The sequence below is a fragment of the Delphinapterus leucas genome, chromosome 1, assembly GCF_059928025.1.
Source record: "Delphinapterus leucas isolate spDelLeu-1000000601 "Yukka" chromosome 1, BTC_Dleu_Yukka2, whole genome shotgun sequence".
In the NCBI taxonomy this organism is placed as follows: Eukaryota; Metazoa; Chordata; class Mammalia; order Artiodactyla; family Monodontidae; genus Delphinapterus; species Delphinapterus leucas.
The window spans coordinates 22,167,609-22,191,690 of record NC_143129.1 but is presented as its reverse complement, the minus strand read 5'-3'; the positions used below and the strand labels follow the sequence as shown (position 1 = coordinate 22,191,690).

The 24,082-nt window shown below is 34.9% G+C and overlaps 1 protein-coding gene across 1 annotated transcript in view; it reads right to left on the bottom strand.

The window, feature by feature from the left end:
* Positions 1-24,082, bottom strand: part of SPATA17 (spermatogenesis associated 17) — a 190,196-nt gene that overhangs the window by 95,345 nt on the left and 70,769 nt on the right. Inside the window, exons 7-8 of the mRNA XM_089906876.1 lie at positions 19,285-19,298; positions 12,712-12,843 (exon numbers count right to left, since the gene is read on the bottom strand). Coding sequence (XP_089763002.1) covers positions 12,712-12,843; positions 19,285-19,298 — 146 coding nt within the window. The remainder of the gene's footprint in view (positions 1-12,711; positions 12,844-19,284; positions 19,299-24,082) is intronic.

Sequence of the window (24,082 nt, the reverse complement as noted above, 5' to 3'; positions counted from 1 at the left end):
TCTGGAAGTATGTGGGTAGTGGAAAAGAAACAGAGTTTGAGAGAGGGTGCAAACTGCCAGAATCTGGACTATGGAAAATCATTCCAAACTTCACACGTGTAAATTATAAATGGAGAATTTGATTCTCATCATTTCCATTACAAAATGGAAGCTCTCCCCTTTCAAAAATGAACTCAATAATACAGCATAAGCAAATAGAAATACATCATTTAACTTCTTATAGTAATGAGAAATTTAGATCAACATTCCCAGAGACAAGAGTGAATAAAATTTTCCTTCTCACTCTAGAAAATATAACAAAATTGTCAAATAAAGAAGCAATCAGAGAGTATGAAGCCAAAATATGGAGAACACGTATTATAGAGCAGTCAGGCAGTCAATAAAACTACCGTTGTATTTTTCTATTTTGAGTTCTGGTATTTTCAGACATTAACATTTGAAATGTGTTTGAAATGATTTTTTTTTATACAGCAGGTTCTTATTAGTTACCTATTTTATACATATTAGTGTATATATGTCAATCCCAATCTTGCAATTCATCCCACCACCACCACTTTCCCCCCTTGGTGTCCATAGGTTTGGTCTCTATATCTGTGTCTCTATTTCTGCCCTGCAAACCGGTTCCTCTGTACCATTTTTCTAGGTTCCACCTATATGCGTTAATATACGATATTTGTTTTTCTCTTTCTGACTTACTTCACTCTGTATGACAGTCTCCAGATCCAACCACGTCTCTACAAATGACCCAATTTCATTCCCTTTTATGGCTGAGTAATATTCCATTGTATATATGTACCACATCTTCTTTATCCATTCATCTGTCGATGGGCATTTAGGTTGCTTCCATGACCTGGCTATTGAAAATAGTGCTGCAATGAACATTGTGGTGCATGTGTCTTTCTGAATTATGGTTTTCTCAGGGTATATGCCCAGTAGTGGGATTGCTGGGTCATATGGTAACTCTGTTTCTAGTTGTTTAAGGAGCCTCCATACTGTTCTCCATAGTGGCTGTATCAATTTACATTCCCACCAACAGTGCAAGAGGCTTCCCTTTTCTCCACACCTTCTCCAGCATTTGTTGTTTGTAGATTTTCTGATGATGCCCAGTCTAACTGGTGTGAGATGATACCTCATTGTAGTTTTGATTTGCATTTCTCTAATAATTAGTGATGTTGAGCAGCTTTTCACATGCTTCTTGGCCATCTGTATGTCTTCTTTGGAGAAATGTCTATTTAGGTCTTCTGCCAATTTTTGGATTGGGTTGTTTGTCTTTCTAATATTGAGCTGCGTGAACTGTTTGTATATTTTGGAGATTAATCCTTTGTCCGTTCATTCGTTTGCAAATATTTTATCCCATTCTGAGGGTTGTCTTTTCGTCTTGTTTGTAGTTTCCTTTGCTTTGCAAAAGCTTTGAAGTTTCATTAGGTCCATTTGTTTATTTATGTTTTTATTTCCGTTTATCTAGGAGGTGGGTCAAAAAGGATCTTGCTGTGATTTATGTCAAAGAGTGTTCTTCCTATGTTTTCCTCTAAGAGTTTTATAGTGTCCGGTCTTACGTTTAGGTCTCTAATCCATTTTGAGTTTATTTTTGTGTATGGTGTTAGGGAGTATTCTAATTTCATTCTTTTACATGTAGCTGTCCAGTTTTCCCAGCACCACTTATTGAAGAGACTGTCTTTTCTCCATTGTATATCCTTGCCTCCTTTGTCATAAAAGAGTGGACCATAGGTGCATGGGTTTATCTCTGGGCATTCTATCCAGTTCCATTGATCTATATTTCTGTTTTTGTGCCAGTACCATATTGTCTTGATTACTGTAGCTTTGTAGTATAGTCTGAAGTCAGGGAGTCTGATTCCTCCAGCTCCATTTTTTTCCCTCAAGACTGCTTTGGCTATTGGGGGTCTTTTGTGTCTCCATATAAATTTTAAGATTTTTTGTTCTAGCTCTGTAAAAACTGCCACTGGTAATCTGATAGGGATTGCATTGAATCTGTAGATTCCTTTGGGTAGTATAGTCATTTTCACAATATTGATTCTTCCAATCCAAGAACATGGTATATCTCTCCATCTGTTTGTGTCATCTTTGATTTCTTTCATCAGTGTCTTATAGTTTTCTGCATACAGGCCTTTTACCTCCTTAGGTACATTTATTCCTAGGTATTTTATTCTTTTTGTTGCAATAGTAAATGGGATTGTTTCCTTAATTTCTGTTTCTGATCTTTCGTTGTTAGTGTATAGGAATGCAAGAGATTTCTGTGCATTAATTTTGTATCCTGCAACTTTACCAAATTCCTTGATTAGCTATAGTAGTTTTCTGGTGGCATCTTTAGGATTCTCTATGTATAGTATCATGTCATCTGCAGTGACAGTTTTACTTCTTCTCTTCCGATTTGTATTCCTTTTATGTCTTTTTCTTCTCTGATTGCCATGGCTAGGACTTCCAAAACTATGTTGAATAATAGTGGCGAGAGTGGACATCCTTGTCTCGTTCCTGATCTTAGAGGAAATGCTTTCAGTTTTTCACCATTGAGAATGATGTTTGCTGTGGGTTTGTCGTATATGGTCTTTATTATGTTGAGGTAGGTTCCCTCTATGCCCACTTTCTGGAGAATTTTTATCATAATGGGTGTTGAATTTTGTCAAAAGCTTTTTCGGCATCTATTGAGATGATCATATGGTTTTTATTCTTCAATTTGTTAATATGGTGTATCACATTGATTGATTTGCGTGTATTGAAGAATTCTTGCATCCCTGGGATAAATCCCACTTGATCATGGTGTATGATCCTTTTAATGTGTTGTTGGATCCTGTTTGCTAGTATTTTGTTGAGGATTTTTGCATCTATATTTATCAGTGATATTGGTCTGCAATATTCTTTTTTTGTAGTATCTTTGTCTGGTTTTGGCATCAGAGTGATGGTGGCCTCATACAATGAGTTTGGCAGTGTTCCTTCCTCTGCAATTTTTTGGAAGAGTTTGAGAAGGATGGGTGTTAGCTCTTCTCTAAATGTTTGATAGAATTCACCTGTGAAGCCATCTGGTCCTGGACTTAATTGTTGGAAAATTTTTAATCACAGTTTCAATTTCAGTGCTTGTGATTGGTCTGTTCATATTTTCTATTTCTTCCTGATCCAGTCTTGGAAGGTTGTGCTTTTCTAAGAATTTGTCCATTTCTTCCAGGTTGTCCATTTTATTTTTCTGGCATAGAATTATTTGTAGTAGTCTTTTATGATGCTTTGTATTTCTGCAGTGTCTGTTGTAACTTCTCCTTTTTCATTTCTAATTTTATTCATTTGAGTCCTCTCCCTCTTTTTCTTGATGAGTCTGGCTAAAGGTTTATCAATTTATCTTCTCAAAGAGCCAGCTTTTAGTTTTATTGATCTTTGCTATTGTTTTCTTTGTTTCTATTTCATTTATTTCTGCTCTGATCTTTATGATTTCTTTCCTTCTAATAACTTTGGGTTTTGTTTGTTCTTCTTCCTCTAATTCCTTTAGGTGTAAGGTTAGATGGTTTCTTTGAGATTTTTCTTGTTTCTTGAAGTAGGCTTGTATTGCTAGAAACTTCCCTCTTAGAACTGCTTTTCCTGCACCCCATAGGTTTTGAATCGTTGTGTTTTCGTTGTCATTTGTCTCTAGGTATGTTTTGATTTCCTCTTTGATTTCTTCAGTTATCTGTTGGTTATTTAGTAACGTATTGTTTAGCCTCCATGTGTTTGTGTTTTTTACAATTTTTTCCCTGTAATTGATTTCTAATCTCATAGCATTGCAGTTGGAAAAGATGCTTGATATGATTTCAATTTTCTTAAGTTTACCAAGGCTTGATTTGTGACCCAGGATGTGATCTATCCTGGAGAATATTTTGTGTGCATGTGAAAAAGAAAGTGTAATCTGCTGTTTTTGGGTGGAGCGTCCTATAAATATCTATTAAATCTGTCTGGTCTATTGTGTCATTTAAAGCTTGTGTTTCCTTAATTTTCTGTCTGGATGATCTGTCCACTGGTGTAAGTGAGGTGTTAAAGTCCCCCACTATTACTGTGTTACTGTCGATTTCCTCTTTTATGGCTGTTAACAGTTGCCTTATGTATTGAGGTGCTCCTATGTTGGGTGCATATATTTATAATTGTTGTATCTTCTTGGATTGATCCTTTGATCATTATGTAGTGTCCTTCCTTGTCTCTTGTAACATTCTTTATTTTAAAGTCTATTTTATCTGATATGAGTACTGCTACTTCAGCTTTCCTTTGTTTTCCATTTGCATGGAATATGTTTTTCCATCCCCTCACTTTCAGTCTATATGTGTTCCTAGGTTTGAAGTGGGTCTCTTGTAGACAGCACATATATGGGTCTTGTTTTTGTATTCATTCAGCAAGCCTGTGTCTTTTTTTTTTTTTGCGGTACGCGGGCCTCTCACTGTTGTGGCCTCTCCTGTTGCGGAGCACAGGCTCCAGATGTGCAGGCTCAGCGGCCATGGCTCATGGGCCCAGCCACTCCGTGGCATGCGGGATCTTCCTGGACCAGGGCACGAACCCGCATCCTCTGAATCAGCAGGCAGACTCCCAACCACTGCGCCACCAGGGAAGCCCGAGCCTGTGTCTTTTGGTTGGAGCATTTAATCTATTCACATTTAAGGTAATTATCGATATGTATGTTCCTATGACCATTTTCTTAATTGTTTTGGGTTTGTTTTTGTAGGTCCTTTTCTTCTCTTGTGTTTCCCACTTAGAGAAGTTCCTTTAGCATTTGTTGTAGAGCTGGTTTGGTGGTGCTGAATTCTCTTAGCTTTTGCTTGTCTGTAAAGCTTTTGATTTCTCCATCCAATCTGAATGAGATCCTTGCTGGGTAGAGTAATCTTGGTTGTAGGTTTTTCCCTTTCATCACTTTAAATATGTCATGCCGCTCCCTTGTGGCTTGTAGAGTCTCTGCTGAGAAATCAGCTCTTAACCTTATGGGAGTTCCCTTGTATGTTATTTGTCATTTTTCCCTTGTTGCTTTCAATAATTTTTCTTTGTCTTTAATTTTTGTCAGTTTGATGACTATGTGTCTTGGCATGTTTTTCCTTGGGTTTATCCTGCCTTAGACTCTCTGCGCTTCCTGGACTTGGGTGGCCATTTCCTTTCCCATGTTAGGGAAGTTTTCAACTATAATCTCTGCAAATATTTTCTCAGGTACTTTCTCTCTCTCTTCTCCTTCTGGGACCCCTATAATGTGAATGTTGTTGCATTTAATGTCCCAGAGGTCTCTTAGGCTGTCTTCATTTCTTTTTATTCTTTTTTCTTTATTCTGTTTGTGGCAGTGAATTCCACCATTCTTTCTTCCAGGTCACTTATCCGTTCTTCTGGCTCAGTTATTCTGCTATTGATTCCTTCTAGTGTAGTTTTCATTTCAGTTATTGTACTGTTCATCTCTGTTTGTTTGTTCTTTAATTCTTCTAGGTGTTTGTTCTGTAATTCTTCTACGTCTTTGTTAAATATTTCTTGCATCTTCTCGATCTTTGCCTCCATTCTTTTTCCGAGGTCCTGGATCATCTTCACTATCATTATTCTGAATTCTTTTTCTGGAAGGTTGCCTATCTCCACTTCATTTAGTTGTTTTTCTGGGGTTTTATCTTGTTCCTTCATCTGGTACATAGTCCTCTACCTTTTCATTTTGTCTGTCTTTCTGTGAATGTGGTTTTCCTTCCACAGCCTGCAGAATTGTAGTTCTTCTTGTTTCTGCTGTCTGCCCTCTCTGAAATGATTTTTGCTCATTATAAAAAATGTTCCTTTTCTTGTACTTGTAACTTTGTATACTATCTTCTTAAAGGTGGATCCCCAAATTGTATAAGCTTCAAGCCCCACAACACATGAATCGGCCCCAGGTCACATGTATAGGAGAGATTTACAGTGTGCTGGCTAAAGAAAAAAAAAATTAAATAACTTTTTAAATTTAGTATATTGAAAAGAAAAATATAAATAAGAAAAGTAGCTAGGCACTTTTCTACTTAAGTGGTCTCTCTTTTAATTAATTTTGATTTTACTTTTGCCTCTGTCTGCATTTTTCCCTCTATTTCTTTGATGCATGATTGTTAAATGATGGCAATGAGAGAAGTGTGGAAAAGGGATTCATTTTGGGGACACAACAAGATATTTTCTTTAACCAGTTCATCTGTCTCTTCAAAGAATACTGATAATGGATAATTTTATCCCTTTCATATATTACAGGATAATAAAAACTATAATGTTAAAGAGGAAAGAAATAAAATGTAAAAGTTAATAGCTAATTCACTCTACATGGTAGTTCAGTCCTTGGCCTTTTCTGAACAGAGACTGCCAATAGTAACAAATTATGTGATGATTATGTGATATGGATAGTTCACTTGGGACCAAGAACAAATGACCAGACTTCAGGACCTGCCTCTTATAAACTACAGATCCAAAGATCATAGGTCAGAACTTTATTCACTACATAATCTTCCTGAAAGAATAAATCTTCCAAGTGTTCAGAGGAAAAATGAGTACCAAACAATAGCATTTTAGTCACCAGAAAGATAACTGCTACTTTATAGAATATTGTGGGGATAAATAAAATAAAAGTGCTTTGTGCTATTCACAGGAACGCACCATAGAAATCTACATTATGTTCTGGCTTGTTTCACTCATTTATATGCAGGCCCTAGTTTTTCTCCATCTTTGTACATGAACTCACTTAGAATCAGTTTCTTATAATACTAAACCATTTCAGAGAAAGCGTAAAAAGAGAGTTCAATGAATTGCAGGTAACTCAAGGAGCAGTGCATAATCAGAATCCTGGTGCTTTCAAGAAGGATAACTGGATGGTGATAAACCGAGAGAGAGAGAGAGAGAGAGAGAGAGATCATCCTAGAAACTAGGAAGGAACAAAATTAATGTTTTGAAGTGAAAGAAGTGGTTTTATAATGATCAAGAGGTCTAAAATGAACCCAAGAGAGTCTTTATAGGGGTATGTTTTAATATCACACTTGAGTTTCCCAACCATTGCTGTGGTACACCATTGCCTAAGGACAATGCCTTATGAGAAGACTCCGCAAAGATACTTTCCAAATACACCATATATACGAAGACACATCACACACACACACAAACACACAGAGGCAGATGCACCCTGAAAGGCTGCAGTTCTGTTACTGCAGCACCTCAAATTAAAAGTGAGCAATCACATATTAAGTACTTAATATATGTAAGGCATAGGAACTTCCCACTTATGATACTGGAAAGATAGAGTTGAAAGCAATAAATGATTTGGAGGACTTACTATACTTCCTAATTTTTGCGTTTTTCCATCTTATAAGATTTATCTTGTAAAGATGTTGTCCATACCAACAGACTACCACTTAATTTTTGGTATATCAAATTTACTTTTTAAAATGAAGGGATTTTCCTTCTGTATACAAATGGGATTTCATATAATTTTCAAAACAAAGTAGCTGAAGCCATTTGTTTCTCTAAAAAATAAAGTAATTAAAAATAAAGTTTTGTCAATATTAATCAGAGTATGGAGCCTTTTTAAAGAATCATAAATAACTGAAAGTTGTTATCTCAGAGTTGATAAGAAAATTTTAACTGCCCACTAAAGGAAAAACATTAAAAATCTATTATATAAAGATGACATGAAAAATATTTCCACAAAATATGTATTTTAATTAACTATATAATTTTTCATTTTAGTTTTAATTTGAATATGTATAAACTATTAAATTCCATAACTAAAATAAAATGTACATAGTTTTAATGTACTGAGTTATAAGTATATCTTATATTTATTTATCCTTTTTATTGACATATTAAAATTTAAAAAAACAGGGTAACATTTTCACTAATCAGGAAACTATTAATGTGTGTAATTTTATATAATAACCTATATTTCTAAATATTAATTTTTCTGAATAGATCTTGAGTTTTACATTTGTATCTGCAACTTTGCTGATCTCCAAAAGGATACTTAAAAATTCTGGCAACATTTCAGAGGCAGTATCTTTTAATGAATCCAACAACAGGCCTTTGCATATATCTGCCAGTAGGTGGAGCAGACAACATAATTTACTACCCAAGAACAAGGACGAGGGAATGAAAGTCTGTTTATTTGGAATAAAACAAATCTGCAAATGAGATTTTCTTCAAAGGGAATATGTCCTATATGTGTTAGATTTAGTTTGACTGGTTACTGAATCAAAATAAATAACTATTAAATAATCAGTCTTCGCAGAAAGATAAATTAAATTTACGAACGGAAGCAGAGTTTGCATTTTACTTATTCAAATCAACTAAAATTAGCTTTGTTTTCACAAAACTTTTACAGGGACAGAGACTTTTTGAAGTGTTCATTTAATAAGGGCGCTAAACCAATCCTGTTTTACAGGTGATGGGGTGCATAACAAATAGTATTTTCTGGGAAATATAATTGACTAATCCTATCATGTCTGTAGCAACAAATTAACCTTATTACTACTAGTAAATGGTGATTGATTATTTATGCAAATAAGTTACCATGTTCAGCTTTCTGACTGAAATAAACATAAACAAAAGGTGCTTTAATATGACTTGAACTTTTTAATTAATAAAACCCTGAGGGGTCTATTAATTCACTCATTGCAATATTAGTTATTTACTTGTGTAATTCCTATTAATGCTAATACATTTGCTTGCATAAAAATGAGATAATTATTATCACTAAAAATTAGTAATAGATTTTAAGATGTACATGAGATTTATACTAAAAAAAGGCTTAAAACTGACTTTAAAACTATGCTGTCAGTATGTCAGCATATCAGCATAATCATCCTAAAATTAATACATTAAAAAACACATGACTTCATTTATTATCTGTATATGAATTCACATATTCACAATTGTAGCTTACAAAAGTCTTCACCTTTTCTTATGCATTTATTTGTCTGAATTAATGTTTTATTTCAACTCATCTAAATTAAGCTATATTAGAACTATGAAAATGTAATATGAAAATTAGTATTCTAGAAACTACATTAACATCATTCCTAAATTATTGAGATCACCAATAAAATAGTGTTTTTCTCCTGTCTAACAATGCTGTTAGAATTATTCCGCTTAAGCAGCTCAAGAAAACTTTTCTCATCCTCATCTACTTCTTATAAAAATTACTTAGGTTTGAATAGTTTTTCAGTAAATTTTAAAATATCTGCACAAATTGAGAGTTAAAACTTACACAAGCCTTTCAATATAAATCAATTCATCTTTTGCATTTATTTTGTACTTAAAGGTGTATTTAATATAATTTGAAAACAAAACTCTAAAAACAAGCAATGCAATTGATCTATAAACATGTGACTTAAGAATATTTTTAAAACTGCAGCTTCATTTCTTCTCAATAGCCAAGTCGTTCTGAAAAAATCATTAACAATACTCGAAATGAAATATGTATCTTTCATTCTCTGACTCTTGCTTAGGTTTGGAAAAGTATTTAAAGATTTTTATTAAAATAAAATAGTAAATGGAATCAGCAAAACCATAAATATAGCTTGTTAATTTCAGTGAGACTGCCTATGTAAGCTGTAACAGAAAGTTGGCAATTTCCTTCCAGCCCCCCCAAAGATTGTCTGGCATCAGACTGAAATTAGATGGAATGCTTCCTGTGGTTAAGGAGCATAATATACATTTGTATGACCTGATCCTAGTCCTAGCACAGTAGCAGAAAGATTGTAGGTACTCAAAAATATGTTATTTGGAGTAATTAACTGATGAATTTTAAAGTTAAGATTTATATTCACTCTATTTAGTAAATATCAGTGTTGCATATTTTTGTGTAGGTGAAGTTGATTTATAATTGTACCTATAATATCAGTTTTAAAATTCGACTTTTTAATTTCATGATGAAAAGCACTAATTTAAAGCTAAGTAAAGCAACTCTGGTGGATATAAGGAACAAAACATTTAAAATTTCCAGTACCATCCTGTTAGTACAAGCAATCCCCTGACCCAAGTAAACAGATGAGACCAGGATGATGCCACTATTCTACTTTATCATGAAAGAAAGAAAAGGAAGGAAGAAGGAAGGAAGGAAGGAAGGAAGGGAGGAAGGATGGAAGGGAGGGAGGGAGGGAGGGAGGGAGGGAGGGAGAAAAGAAAGAAAGGAAAAAGAAAGCCTCCCTCAGGAACAAAAGTGTGCTCATAGTTTCAAAGGGCTGTCCCTTTTATCTCTAGCTAATTGTGATCGAATATTAAAGACCACTGTGACAAAATACACCAACTTGCAAGATTCAAATGAAAACCCCTGACATTTTAATAATATTCCTCTTCAAGGGAGGTGATTTAAAAACATCATTTCCTCTGTATTGCCCTCAGGTCTGTGAAGCCAGGTGTGAAATGTAGGGTAGGCAACACCATTATGAAGATTTCTAACTAATTTTCTTTAATAACTAAAGAAAAGCAAAGAAAGGAAATGAGAAAATGAATGCGTCCAACAGCTAAGACAAATTGAAGAACACGAAAGTGTAGAATCTTAGTTTATCCTTGACAGGTTAAATTCTAATAATATGATTGTTATCATTTACTGAATGTTCTCTAAGGGCCTGGCAATATTTTAAATACATTACATTTAGTCCTCACAATGTTCTCTCAAGGTGCAGAGTGAAACAGAGGCTCAGACAATTCTAGGTAATCTCCTAATACCTTACCCTAAGTGAGAGAGCTTGCATGCCAACTTAGCTCTGACTGATGTAAATGTTCACACTCTTTCTACTGTACCATAGCGCCTCAAAAAAGAAACATTTTATTGGATGCCAGGAAGTTCTGGGGACAAGTGACCACTAAACTAAAATTTATATACACTGATATTACTAGCAGCCAACATGGGATAAACAGGAGAAAAATGAGATACTGCACTGACAGCTTGCATTGTTAATACAAACATACCTAAAACATAACGGTAATATTGCTTGAATATTCGTTAAGGTCCATGAGCCAAGTCACATGGTCAGGTTTGCGAAATAATTTGTTAAACCAGGCACTTAAATGCAAAACTGAAATGAAATCAAAATACTTTAAAAAATAATGCATATAAAATATCTATCATACTCCCTGACACATGGTAAGCACTCCGTGGATATGTGCTATTATTTTTATTAGTGAAACATCCAAGTTTTTATGGTCTTTCTAAATTATTCCACTATACACCCAATAACTAAATAACTCTGGATGAAACAGAATTAACAGATGTTTCAGTTAAATCTGATTTCACCACTTTTAGGGTTGCTTGCTCTATCACAGTACCAACCGTAAGTATAAACCACGCGATTAGAACTCAGGTTAAGTTTCAAAGTATAAAGAGAGTTCAAAGTTATCATAGAAAACACTGTCCCCAAGAATTATTACTAGGTTTAAAGAATTACAGCATATATTTATAGCCCCCCTTAGTTTCATCAAAATTGAAATTACTAGTAACTAAAGTTTGAAAAAAATGTTTTGCTAAAAAGAATCCTTGATCTGTAATTCTATATCTTTAAAATGTAGCCCACTAATCAAAGGACTAAAACATTTACATTGTTATGGATTTTATAATAAAAAGTGAAAATACTTTTACCTTTTATTTTTAAAGCTCTCTTTAAATTATTACCTAAGCATATTTAGAGTTGAAAGACCTCAGTTTGAATACCAGAGCTATTACTAGTAGTTTTGTGCCTATGACCAGTCACATAATTATCTGAGTTTCAGTTTCCCTGCCTGTTAAATAAAGACCATTCAGCTACCCAAATCCAAGTAAATATTACGATAATCATCATTATTGTCATTTCAACTACCAAATAGAAGCTAGAGGTACAGGAGGCCTGTTTTCCAAACTTACATGGCCAGCCCACTACTTAATATGGTTTCAACTTTGGATGCCTCTAAGGAAGACATTCAGTCTCAGCTCTCACCCTCTCCCACTGGGACTTCACTTGCCCCTCCCTGTCGGAAGACATCTGCATATGCGACTCAGCTAGAACTCTAAGACTGGACTTGAAGTCTAGGAGAAAGAATAAAAACCAAGAAATTGCTAGTTTCCAGCCTCAAGCTCAAGTAACAAAACACATCTCATCCCCCAAATTCATGCTTTTTTTTAATCGTATTTCTTTGTGAGCAGAATATTCGACATGCAAGTTTGTTTTTTTCTTAGCAACCATGATGAGATCTGAAGCAGTAAAATCTTCCCACGTATCAGAAAAGAAATTTCTAAGTATTCCAAATCCCACACTTATATTTCTATACGAAGATGCAACTGCTCAAGCAGTATGTTTAAAAGCTATACATGAAAACTTGCCTCGGAATTTATTAGATTAATAGAATAGAAAGGATGCAAGAATGGTTTTAATCTCAACATTCGCTCAATTAACAGAGAAAATATGAAAGTGACCTCAGCTTAATAACTTCTTAGTTCTTGATCAATTCACAACAAAACAATAAGCCACTCAGGCTGGATTTGGAAAGGAAGGTTATGCCCTTCGTGGTGGATCGCAGTGCTGACTTGGACCTTTCTGCCAGCCTCTCCCGGCTGCCTCTATGAAGCTGCTGTCAGACCAGCCGGGGTGCCTGCGTGCACCTACACAGCAGCACGGAATTGAACTCGAAGTAGTGTCTTTGTGATATCTTTTCAACAAGTCATGTCCCATTCAGCCTGCTAGTTTATCTCTGTCAGGCTGGGTGCCCAAGTGGCTTCCGCGAGCTGTCAGGGACAGGTAGACCAACCTGCTTTGTGCTGAGGAGGTAATGCATCTTTCGGGCTTGGTAATCTCTTTTCTTCTCCTCCCTTTCCAGGTCGGCCTTCTTCTCTTCCCTTTCTTTAATCTCTGCAAACTCCTCCAGAGCCTTCCTGCAGGGGTCAGTTTGCGGTTATTCATGATACGAAAAATCTGCTAACCTTTTAATTCTTTCACTGATGAGAATCAAGTAAGTTTTTGAGGGGTAACCATTGTCCACATCCATCAAAATCAGTGGTGGAATCGAGCTTACTGGCACATTCTAGGGGAATCTTTGCAATCTTTAAAAAGCATTTAAGTGATTTTTCAGTGGTGAAATTTTGAAAATCAAGTATCTACATATTATAATCAGTTCAATAGCTGAGGAACTGTATCAAATGCAAAGTAAGCTAATTACTATGCTATCATTTTCTTTGGCTATTTTGGACTTAGTTAAATATCCTAAGAAAACATCTGGGCTATTGATTTCCTTTAAATTTGGTATTTACCAAGTTCTCATTGTTTACTTTACACACTAACAGGCTAATTTAAAAAGTGTGATGGGTTTTTACACATATACTTAATTTATTCTAAGTTTACTTCAGTTAAACAGTTGAAATAATATCAACAAGATTACATATATTATCCTGTACTTGAAAGGTTGACACTTTGTTCAATCATATCAATAATTAGAATAAAAGCCAAATTGGGTGCATAAGTTCACAACTTTCTAAGTATAATAAATTCCATTAAAATAATAAAATTTTCATCACTTATGTATACGTATTTAAAAAATTTAAACAAAAAAATCACCTCTTAAAATATACTTTGTGACAAATACCTGCTAAATAGAATATTATCAAATTATGGAAGAATAAATCCTTTATTTTCATAGAACAAGTTTAACCACTCATGCTAAAATGTTTTGAAATTGTACTTTATGCTTTTAAAAAACAGATATGTAACTTAGTGTCTAGTTCTATACGTAAAATTTTAAGTAAAGCATCTGGGCACATACCTCAAAGATAGCAGGGGAAAGTAGAGGGGAGAATTCCAAAAATTAAAAAAAAAAAAAAAAAAAAAAAGATTCTCATTTCTACTTCAATGACTGGAAATATTTTTGTCGCAATTTTCTGTTAAAGGCTACTAATACAATACTTCATACAAGGTTACTTATGAAACACTCTGACGTTTAAAAATCACCATGCTCTGCTATTGCAGCAGAGCTATTTTTTCCAACATAAGATTAAATTGCAAAATAAATGAATTACTTGGAGTGGCATGGCCCTCATTTTGCCACCCTTCTCTTGAAAATTGCTTATTAATATGAAAAAAGGAGTCAGAAAATAGCCTGTTTTACTTTATGCATAGTATTTTGGGGGCTTCTGCACCCACAGAGCTGGGCTGGCTGCACATTTAGATTGTGCTGGCAGGCTGGTACAATGACCTTTCTGACCTGCATCTCAAGGCTATTATTAATCACTAAGTAACCTGGTAAAGCCAAACAAATTTGTTTCCATTGAAAGGATCTCTATCTGTGTCTGAGAATTTGTTCTGTACCAAACAAACCTCATTAACTGTGTCCATTTTTGACAAAGAACCAGGAGTTACAGGGATTGGTGACCTTTCTTTGTCCTTAGGTACAAATTTCAAGGCAGTTACATATGAACAAATGAGAATTTTTACCAGGAAAAGTAACAATCATATGTTACATAAGGAAGTAAATACGTCATTAATTTTCACCTTTACTTTTGATATTATGCAAAAAATAAATATCTCTTCTCTAATTCCTCTTATAAGTCTTTAAGATAATTTAAAATAACCAATGAACTGCCGCTATAAGGATAATTACTCAGATATGCATGTATCCAATTTTATATTACTCCAGAGATAAGGACAGGAATTTTCCGAGTAATCACAAAAATTAAAAAACACATCTACAAAGAAGTTTGTGTTCTATAAATAATTTAATGAATATGAAGAGATCTTACATAAGAAAGAAAAAAGGCCCAATAAAATTGAACACATACATGAACAGGCAAGGTACAAAGAAGTTAACTAGGACTTGGATACAAAATGAGGGTGGAAATTACTTGAAGCAGTAAAAACCGTCCATCTTCAGGATATGGAAACATAAAATTAAAACAATGTGTACTTGGGGAGCTTGACAAGGAGAGTTAAAACTGAGAGAGGTGTAAAAGAATGTCAGTTTCCAGTACATAAAGAAAACACAGAGTCAGTCTAGAAGGAACTGGGAAGCCCTACAAATAAATCCAAGAAATTTGACAAAACCCTAGAAAAACTAATCTGGGGTAATCTCAAACCACAAAAATAATTAATTTAGTCAATTCATACAATTATTGAAAAAAAATCAATCTAAAGTTCCTAGCTGATTTATTGCCCTACTTGAGAGTATACAGTTATATTGAACACCACAATTATATTTATGTTAAATATTCTTTGTTAAATAACCAAGTAGGAAGAGCTGAATAAATTATTTATCCTTGGTATACAGGTTTTTGTTATAGCAATCTAGATGAAGATATGGCTCAATGTAAAGGATGTAGTAAAAAATTATGATCCCATTAAAGATTAAAAGCTGGAAACCATTGTAACTAGGGTTCCCTGCAAAAATATAAAATTTACCTATATTTTAATCCAGCAATTTTTAAAATGCTTTTTAAACAATTAAAAATTTCTCCAAATAGTTTCAGGTTATGAATATTTTTTTTTAATTTCAGGTGTATTGACTTATTTCTATCTTCAAAAAAAATCCTGTGAAATATATGGGATAGGTATAACTAATTACCCTATTTTACAAATATGAAAACACATAAAGAGATGAAATGACCCATTCTGAATAACAAATCAGTTAATGGCAGAAATGGAATTAGAATCCCTAGATCTGCAGATTCTCTAACCACAGACCTGGCTATAGTCATCCTGATACAAGAAATACTATGCAGAAGCTACTTTTATTGAAGGAACCATGATTATTTTCTTTTATCTTATGATCCTGTTTCCTATTATATAGTTAAAGAAACCAGGATACGTCCCCAGACTTTCTGTACCAGTTTTTATATATACAAAACATTTTGTGATATTAGTTTTAAAATAAAGGCAAAAATTACTGAAACTATGTAAAGCTTTACATATTTGAATATATTTTGCTAATGCTATCTATAATGATAATAAAATATTAACATATTCTAATCGTGATAACAATAATAAAAATAAGAATAGCCACTTGGAGGCAATATAGTGGAGCAGTTAAACAACATAGACTCTGAAATTACACCTGGTTATAAAATCTCTGCTGGGCTACTTACTAGCTGTTTAATCTTTGAGCCTCAATATCCTCATCTGTAAAATGCAAATATATTATCAGTATTTGTATCTTTTTCATCAAGCTATTGTGAGGATCGAACAGATTAGTCTATGTAAAGTGCTCAGAGTAGTGGTTGGCACATGGTAAGGTGCTACATTAGAGAATGTTTCCTGTGAGCTGCGTACTAGGTTACATGCTTTATCTACATAACTGAATAGGAATCTTTTATGCTTTCTTAAATCCCGTCAATGATCTTCTCCTTTCTCTCTCCACACTAGTGTGCACTTTATGGATGACTGCACAAGGCAGAGCAAGGAATCTGGCTTCTAAGAGGCCGGAAGCATGGGGTAAACCTTGACCAGTGGGAAATAGAAGACAGAAGAGATTCATGCAAATGAATTTCCCTTTTTTACTGTCTTTCACATACTGCTTTGAGAGGTCTCCTTGCAGATTGGGAGAAAACCTATGTGGCTAACAAAAGAATGCACACCTGATCCACTAGGTTGAGTCACTCTGGAATGTGATGTGAAGCAGTGGTCCAGGGCTGCAGGAGGTCATCCTATCACATCCTCCCTGTAGGGCCAAAGCACCCAATACAGCTGCCCTGACTGTTGGTGGCTGACAGCTCAAGCTACATCCCACTGGAGAAAAAAAGCTGCCCCACCCCAGGTTTTGTCACCTTCTCCCCCATTCGGCATCCAATGACTGGTGGTTGAAGGGATACACAGGCCCAGAGCCTCTGTGCCAATCTAGCACTACTCTCAGGGCCCATCCAAAGCCCAGAGCTTCCTGAGATTGGCTGAGACTTCCGATGCGGCTCATCACCTCCGTCTGCTTTCCTTTTCCACTCCCTTAGAGACGTTATTCCCCAAATGCTCCCCAATAATACTCACGAACCAAATCACTGTCTCAGAGTCTGTTTCCATCTCTGACACTTCACTCCCCCTTCTCCCTCACCCTCGTTGTCCTGAGCTAGAACCACCCAAATAAAGGATTGGCAGTTTAATCCTTGACTTACGTTTTGTTTCCAAGAGCTTCCTGGCTAAGACATCTCCAATACCTCATTTAATCCTTTCACAGTCCTGTGATGCAGATATTACCCACACCCATTTCACAGAGGTGAGATCTCTGCCCAAACTCTCAAACTAGAAAGTGGCAGAGTTAGAATTTGAATCTAGGTCTGACACCAAAATCCATGCCTTTAAGCATGATACTATACTCATACCATACATTTTGCCCAATCTAATATTTTATTTAGATATCGATAGACCTTTTTTTTCTGTAACTTTGAATATTGTAGTATCCATATTATTTTCCCAAAGTCCTCAAAAGGGAAGAGCTGCTTTGTTTTGGAAAAGTTTAAATGAACTATCGCTACTCTTCTTCATCATCAGATCATAACATTATAACTGGGGATCTACACGTGACCTTGGAATGGACAAACTTTTGCATTTGCAGCCACACATGTCATCTCTTCTTAACACGTTTTCCACTTGCTACTTTTGAGTATATAAAGAATGCTAATGAACATCATAATGTATAAAAAGAGACAGAAACTGACAAGATCCTTAAAAGCCAATTAGCACAACCCAACTAACAAACAATAAAAACCCACAGGCCTTTCAGGATCAGCCCTGTTTATCTCTCCATCTCACTTCATACCACTCCTCCTGTGACTACTGTGCTTTGGTCAGCATGGCTTTATTTATTTCCTAGCAAACAATTTACCCAATGACCCTATTTCCTTTCCTAGAAACGGTTTACCTCAGGACCTTCACTTACACTGTATTTTCTGCCTTGAACTCCCTTCACAGCAAGCTAAGTTTTCTCCCACTGTCATTCTCGCTCATCATACCATAATTCTGTTTTTTCCTCTGTAGAACTTAACATTTATAATTATGTCTCCATGGCTGTATTTGCTTATTTAATGTATGTCTCACCCACTAGATTGCAAATTCTATAAAGACTATGTCTGTTTTATCCATGTTTATTTAAATGAATAAATAAATAGATTTTACAAAGATAGTCCTGGACAGAAGGACCATTACATTGGATATGATTACTGTCATAAAGAATTCACTCTATTGTCTCCATATACATATGGAAGTCTGCGTATATGAATGATGACAGGAACCTGAGAGAAGTGACTACAAAGACAAGTACATGATTCTGCTCAGTTCTGAGCCCAGATGAAAGCTAATGATTACTTGCTATCATGCAATAATCCATGTTTCCTTGCATTGCACAGTTTCTTTCTCTCATCACAATGACTCGTCCTTTTAAATGGTTTCTTGATTTTTGTCCAAGGTCTGAGCCAAAGAAGAAAAATAATGTACCTTCAAAAACTATTTCTTGAAGAAAATAGAGCACTCCACTCAAAACTATTTTCAGAAACAAATAATACTTATAAGATAAAAAACATCCAAATTCATAATTACAATTTGGGAATTATTCTCTTCTATATATTACTGACTAAATTATTCACAGCTCAGTATTCGTTCAGCAGACTCACCTAATACTTTATTTACCATAATAAAAATTATTAAGATGGCCGCCTATGCCATTCAGAAGCGAGCTATATATTTTGCCATTTTGTTTGATTTTCTTATTCATTTCAAAATATAGTACTAAAAAACTTGTGTATAATTTTTATCTTCTAGTGCAGCAGAATGCCAGTAACAACAATAAAGACCAGAAATCTCTACCCTTTCCTCTCAAAGGGCTTCTAGATTCCTTTAAAAAGAATTACTCTCTAGCTGTTCCTACTCTAACAATCCTTTACTCCTACTTTCTATAACAAATGATACCTGTAAACATGCACCACTTCAGCACTCCTCCTACTATGTGCTAAGGTCCTGAAGGTCAGGGTTAAGGTGTGCCCCTCTCAAAATATTTGGCCTAATATCTGGTATAAACTAGGTGCGAGCCTCCTTTTTAACTATTTCTCAGCCGACTAGTAGTGCATTTCATCACTTCTGGTGGTTTGATTAGAAGAGGGAAGAAGCCACATTGAGAAAGCCCCCCTTGGGAAGGGGACGTAGAACCCAGACTCTGGCTCTTTGCCAAGGACAGTGGTTCTCAGAGTGTGGTCCCTGAACAGCAGCATTAGCCTCATTGAGGAACTGCTAGAAACGTTGTATCTCTAACGATTGTCTACTCTCAATCTGTCCATAATAATGTAACCAAATAAGAAGATAATAAAAGGAAAAAGGGAAGGCTAAGTCTAAAATATAATTAAAATTACTAACCACAAATAAAGCAATTACATGCTTGGAGGTGATACGTGACATCCAAAAATATTTTGAGACTGATAAAACCTTAGAACAGAAGATCTGGAAGTCATTAAGATACTCAAAATATTTGTATTTGAAACAAAAGCTTCATGTTACGTCAGTCAAATCATTTAAACCACTAATTTTATCTACCTGGTTACCTAGGCCCTGGAATTGTTGGACAGGTGTTGTAAATTTCATTAGGGCAGCGCTTTCGAAAGGGAAAATACGGTTTTAAAGTAAGCACTCGGTAGTACATAGCCCTTGATACTCAAGCACTCAGGCTGTTCCTGAACATCACACCTTACTCTGAAATCTGGAGTTAAGACTTTCACATTTTGAAAACATTTAGAAAAGGGCTCTCATAAAACACTTTTCAGTAACTCTTGAAAATCCTTTGTTTGTAGTATAGATCAATTTCCCTTCCAAATGTCTAAGCTACTTTTCCAGTTAATATCATGAAGAAAATTAACACACATTTATTTATTCACTCGGGCAGTCATAAGTATGTTTAAAATATTAAAAGAAATAAAGTTGTGTAAAGTCCAGTCCCTGCCTTCAAGTAGCTTGCAAATAAAATAGCTGATAATTAACTAGCTTATAGACAGAATAAGTCTATGAAGAAACACATAAACAGTGCTTAAGTTCAGAGGGCTCCACTCTGATTAGAGGGGTCAGAAAAGGCAATGGAGGTGGGAACAGAACAATGAACAGGCTTTCACTAAAGCGAGCAAGCTGGGATGGAGGGGAGTGGTAATGAAACGAGGATGGATGATTCACAAAAAACTCCAGCTTTCTTTGGTAGACTTGATCTATCAACAGCAAGTTGGGGGCAATGCACTTTAGAGCAGAAGAAAGGCTTCCGGACCAAGGGTGAGTAGTCTCTCGAAGGGTAATGCTAGCAAATTTGTCCGCTATAGACTAGATATTTTGAGAATGAAAAAAGTGAAAAAAGAAGATAATGGTCAATGTCATAAAATTACAGTACCATGACTTCACTCTGATCGTAAAAAGGGAGCATCCAGTTGCTCCATTATTTCACTTGCGTACTTTTCATGGTTTTAAAAAGCAATAAGACCCCATTGAAAGATCATTCATGAAAATCAATTTTTTTCTTCTTCTGGCTCTTCTGAATAGACTCAGTTGAAAAGAATTTTTTGCATAGCATTCTTTCTAAACATATGCACATGTATCACTGTAAAATTATTTTCTTTTTACTACTCTGGACAACTTCTATAACAGAAAGTAAAATTTTATGTAATATATATGATGTCCAATAATTGAGAGTAACACTGAGCTAAGTACAATAATAGGCATAATAATAAAATATATTGACTCCGTGCATCATTTTCAGGGGCTCCAAATGCTTCACAGACATTAGTTCATCCTCACAACATCCCCTTGAGGTTGGTAAGGGGCAGGTATCATTAACAAGGTTCCTGTTCTTCTTTGTGAAATGAAATGACTTTACAGACGGTGACTTTGAGACACAGCATGGGGGCTTTCTTGCAAAAAGGTAGATCAAGGCACATCACATTCTCTCTCCCTTGAGAGTGTATCTTCACAGTAACTCATTCGGCTGTGGAGAATGAGGATCAAGCTACTGAAGTTTTGTTTTGGGTAGAGTTCAGAGTTGAGTAGCTAAAGTTCCCATTTCAAATGAAAAGAATTGTAAGATCTTATTTACTTTGCGTTTACTCCAAAATCACACATCGTCTCTTATTTAAAATGTGTTAACTTCACTTTAAAGCAAAAATAATTGTGGTTGCTTTTTCATGCAATCCACTCAACACAGATCAGGGACCTCTCTAAACTAATCCTGATGCTATCATAAAGCACTGACCTACCATAGGATGATGGCAACTATTTTAGAGCAGTCTATCACATGTAACTTCAATAAATGAGTTTGGGAAAACTATTTATGGACCAATTATTTTATAATTGATCTTAGATATCTCTTTCATATGAATGCTAAACAGAATCGTATCCTATGTATTCTTAGCCAGGATAAGAAAAGACTACAAAATAGTAGTAGAAAGAACAGAGAGAGAGAGAAACTGGGGTGATTTTCTCTCAGTTCTCTTCAATGTCACTCCTGAGAGAGGAAATAGACAGATTAGAAGGGAAACAAGATGGAAAAAGCTTAAAGGCATTACAAAGGGGGAACGAAAAAAGTATTTTTTAAAAAGTGATGCTTTTTAATTCACTGCTTTTGTAGTATGACACCACTGCATACCTTTCCTCTTCATCACAAAATTTCTATTTTATATATATATACACACATCTGTTAATGGTATCTCTCTCTATAAACACACACACACACACACACACACACACACACACACACACACACTCTCTCTCTCTCTCTCTTTAGGAATTCCCATTCTACAATAATATTTTAACTAAGATACCTGTTAACAATTTTTTCTCAACGATCCAAGCTTTTAAGTATTATAACTATTTAAGAATATAATGCATTACTTTGGGTTTGCTTAATTCTTATGCCAAGAAGATGCTCTCAAATATAATCCTCGTGTTTATAGTTTACATATTTCTAGGACCTCTAAGTCACCTTTTACAAGGGAAACCTTAAAAGGAAGGAAATACAACAGATTACATTAATCGGATCTGTATTTTAGAGTCATTCAGGCAGCAGAAGGAAGGACAGCTTGATGAGGAATGAGAACAGAGGGCTAGGAAAAGAAGTGATAGAGCTTGGTCATCAACAGAATGGAGAAAAGCATCTTTAGTGTGAATCCCATGTTTCTGGCTTGGGCACTGAAATGAAAAATGGTCCAATTCACCATAAGAAGAAGAGATTTGGGGAAAAAATTATTATTTCACGTATAAAGATGCTTAATTTGAGGTGTCTGTGGATGTCCAAGTGGCAGTGTTAGCAGGCATTTGAATAAATGTTTATAATAATCAGAACATTCTTGGCTGGAGAATATTCAGATTTATAAATCATCAAAACGTAAGTGGTAACAGAAGTCACTCAAGTGGAGGAGACTGTCCAGAGGATAAAGAATGAAAAGGCAAGTGCATCAAAGAGAGAATACTAATATTCAAGATCAGGCAAATAAAGGCGAGTACACGAAAGAAATGGAGAGGAAACAAGCAGAAAAGTGGAAAGGAAGCCAGGAGAGAGTGCCTTCAGAGAATCTAGGTTACAAGAGAGAGTAGAGAAGAAAGTAATCAACACTGTCATGTGCGTCAAAGAGGTCAAATAAGGCGAAGGGCAAACAGCCAGTTGGATGGTACTTTAAATAATCTTTTAGCAATGGTTACATTTTCTCAATACACTTTCACAGTAACTTAAAACGTAGCTTCAAGTGCGACTGTAAATGTGTATTATTGAGATATCAGGTACCCAAATCTGATTTCCACTACATAAATTTACTCTCAGTGAGCAATATTAAAAACAGCATTACCAATCCTTAACACAGAATTAAATAGGGAAAAAAACCACAAAAAACAACTCCCTTCCATCCACTTCCTATCAGAGGATCAGCTAGGATAAGTGAGAGATAAGAACTTCTAATCCATCCATTCCTCCAAGTTGGACAACCACGAGGCTAAGTCCACAAACCAACATATTTTAGTCCCTTGCTTTCAAATGAGTAACAGTTTATTGCTACGTTCTGGCTCTTTTTTCCCCCCAAATATCACCACAAAAAAGAGAGACTTGAAATTCAGAGAGCTTTTTTCTGTTTAAAAAAAAAAAAAAGTTACAGAAGTCATTGTTCACTACATTACTGTGTCTCCTATTGAGGATTCATATGTGAAATTTCCAGAAATTTCTAGAAAAGCTGTTTCTTGTATGTGCAGTAATGTTTTCTCCATTTTGACAATGGGACATTCTTAACTAATCACATCCCCTGATCAATCACACCATCAGAGTTATCATTCTGTATTTTCCTTTACCATGATCCTTGTTTCTTTTACTCATAAATGTCTTTTGTAAACTTCTTGAAATTCATTGTATAAAGAGTTAAATTTGAAAAAAATTAAATATATATACAGATACATATATAACAAAATTATACTCGATGTAATAAGCTTTTTCCTTCTATTAATTCTATCTCAGGAATGAAGGGATTTTTTCCTTTTTATATACTTGGCTTTAAAAATGTTTTGAAATAGCAAATTGTTAAAGGTAGTGCATTCTTGGTAAAAATAAAAATAACGTAAAAAGGCTGTGATCAAATAGTTGATATCATTCCATGTTTTAAAGTGATTATATGGATTATGTCATTAATTACTAATGATGGATAAACAATAGACTGTTTTTAAAAGAAAGATTACATGCTGTACTTTAAGTTAGACACTCTAGTATGTTTTATCTAAATTCTACTAAATTAATTGCTATAATTATTGTCTCTTCATATATAAAGTGATTCTACAGAAAGAAAGTCATGCGGACAGTTAACACTACAGACTAATTTGATCCTTGAAAACGAAAATGTTATTTTCTTTATGTCTTAGGCTAGCCCTTACGAAAAGAGCCCGTCACCTAGATACAATTCGATAAAGCCAAACTGCTATCATTTAGTTGGCTGAGATCGGAACATTATATTTTTAAAATGTGGTTTATTGAAACATTATCTTTAGGTAATCATATTTATTCTCCTTATTTTCACAATATCTATGCTGCTCCACTTATGTCCTTGAAACAGGGAACAGGGATATCCTAGTATGAAAAAGTAGCCTCGCTGCTGGAGTTCATAAATTTTGTTCAGCTTTGGATGAGTTCAAAGAATTGCCATGTAAGAAAAGCCTTA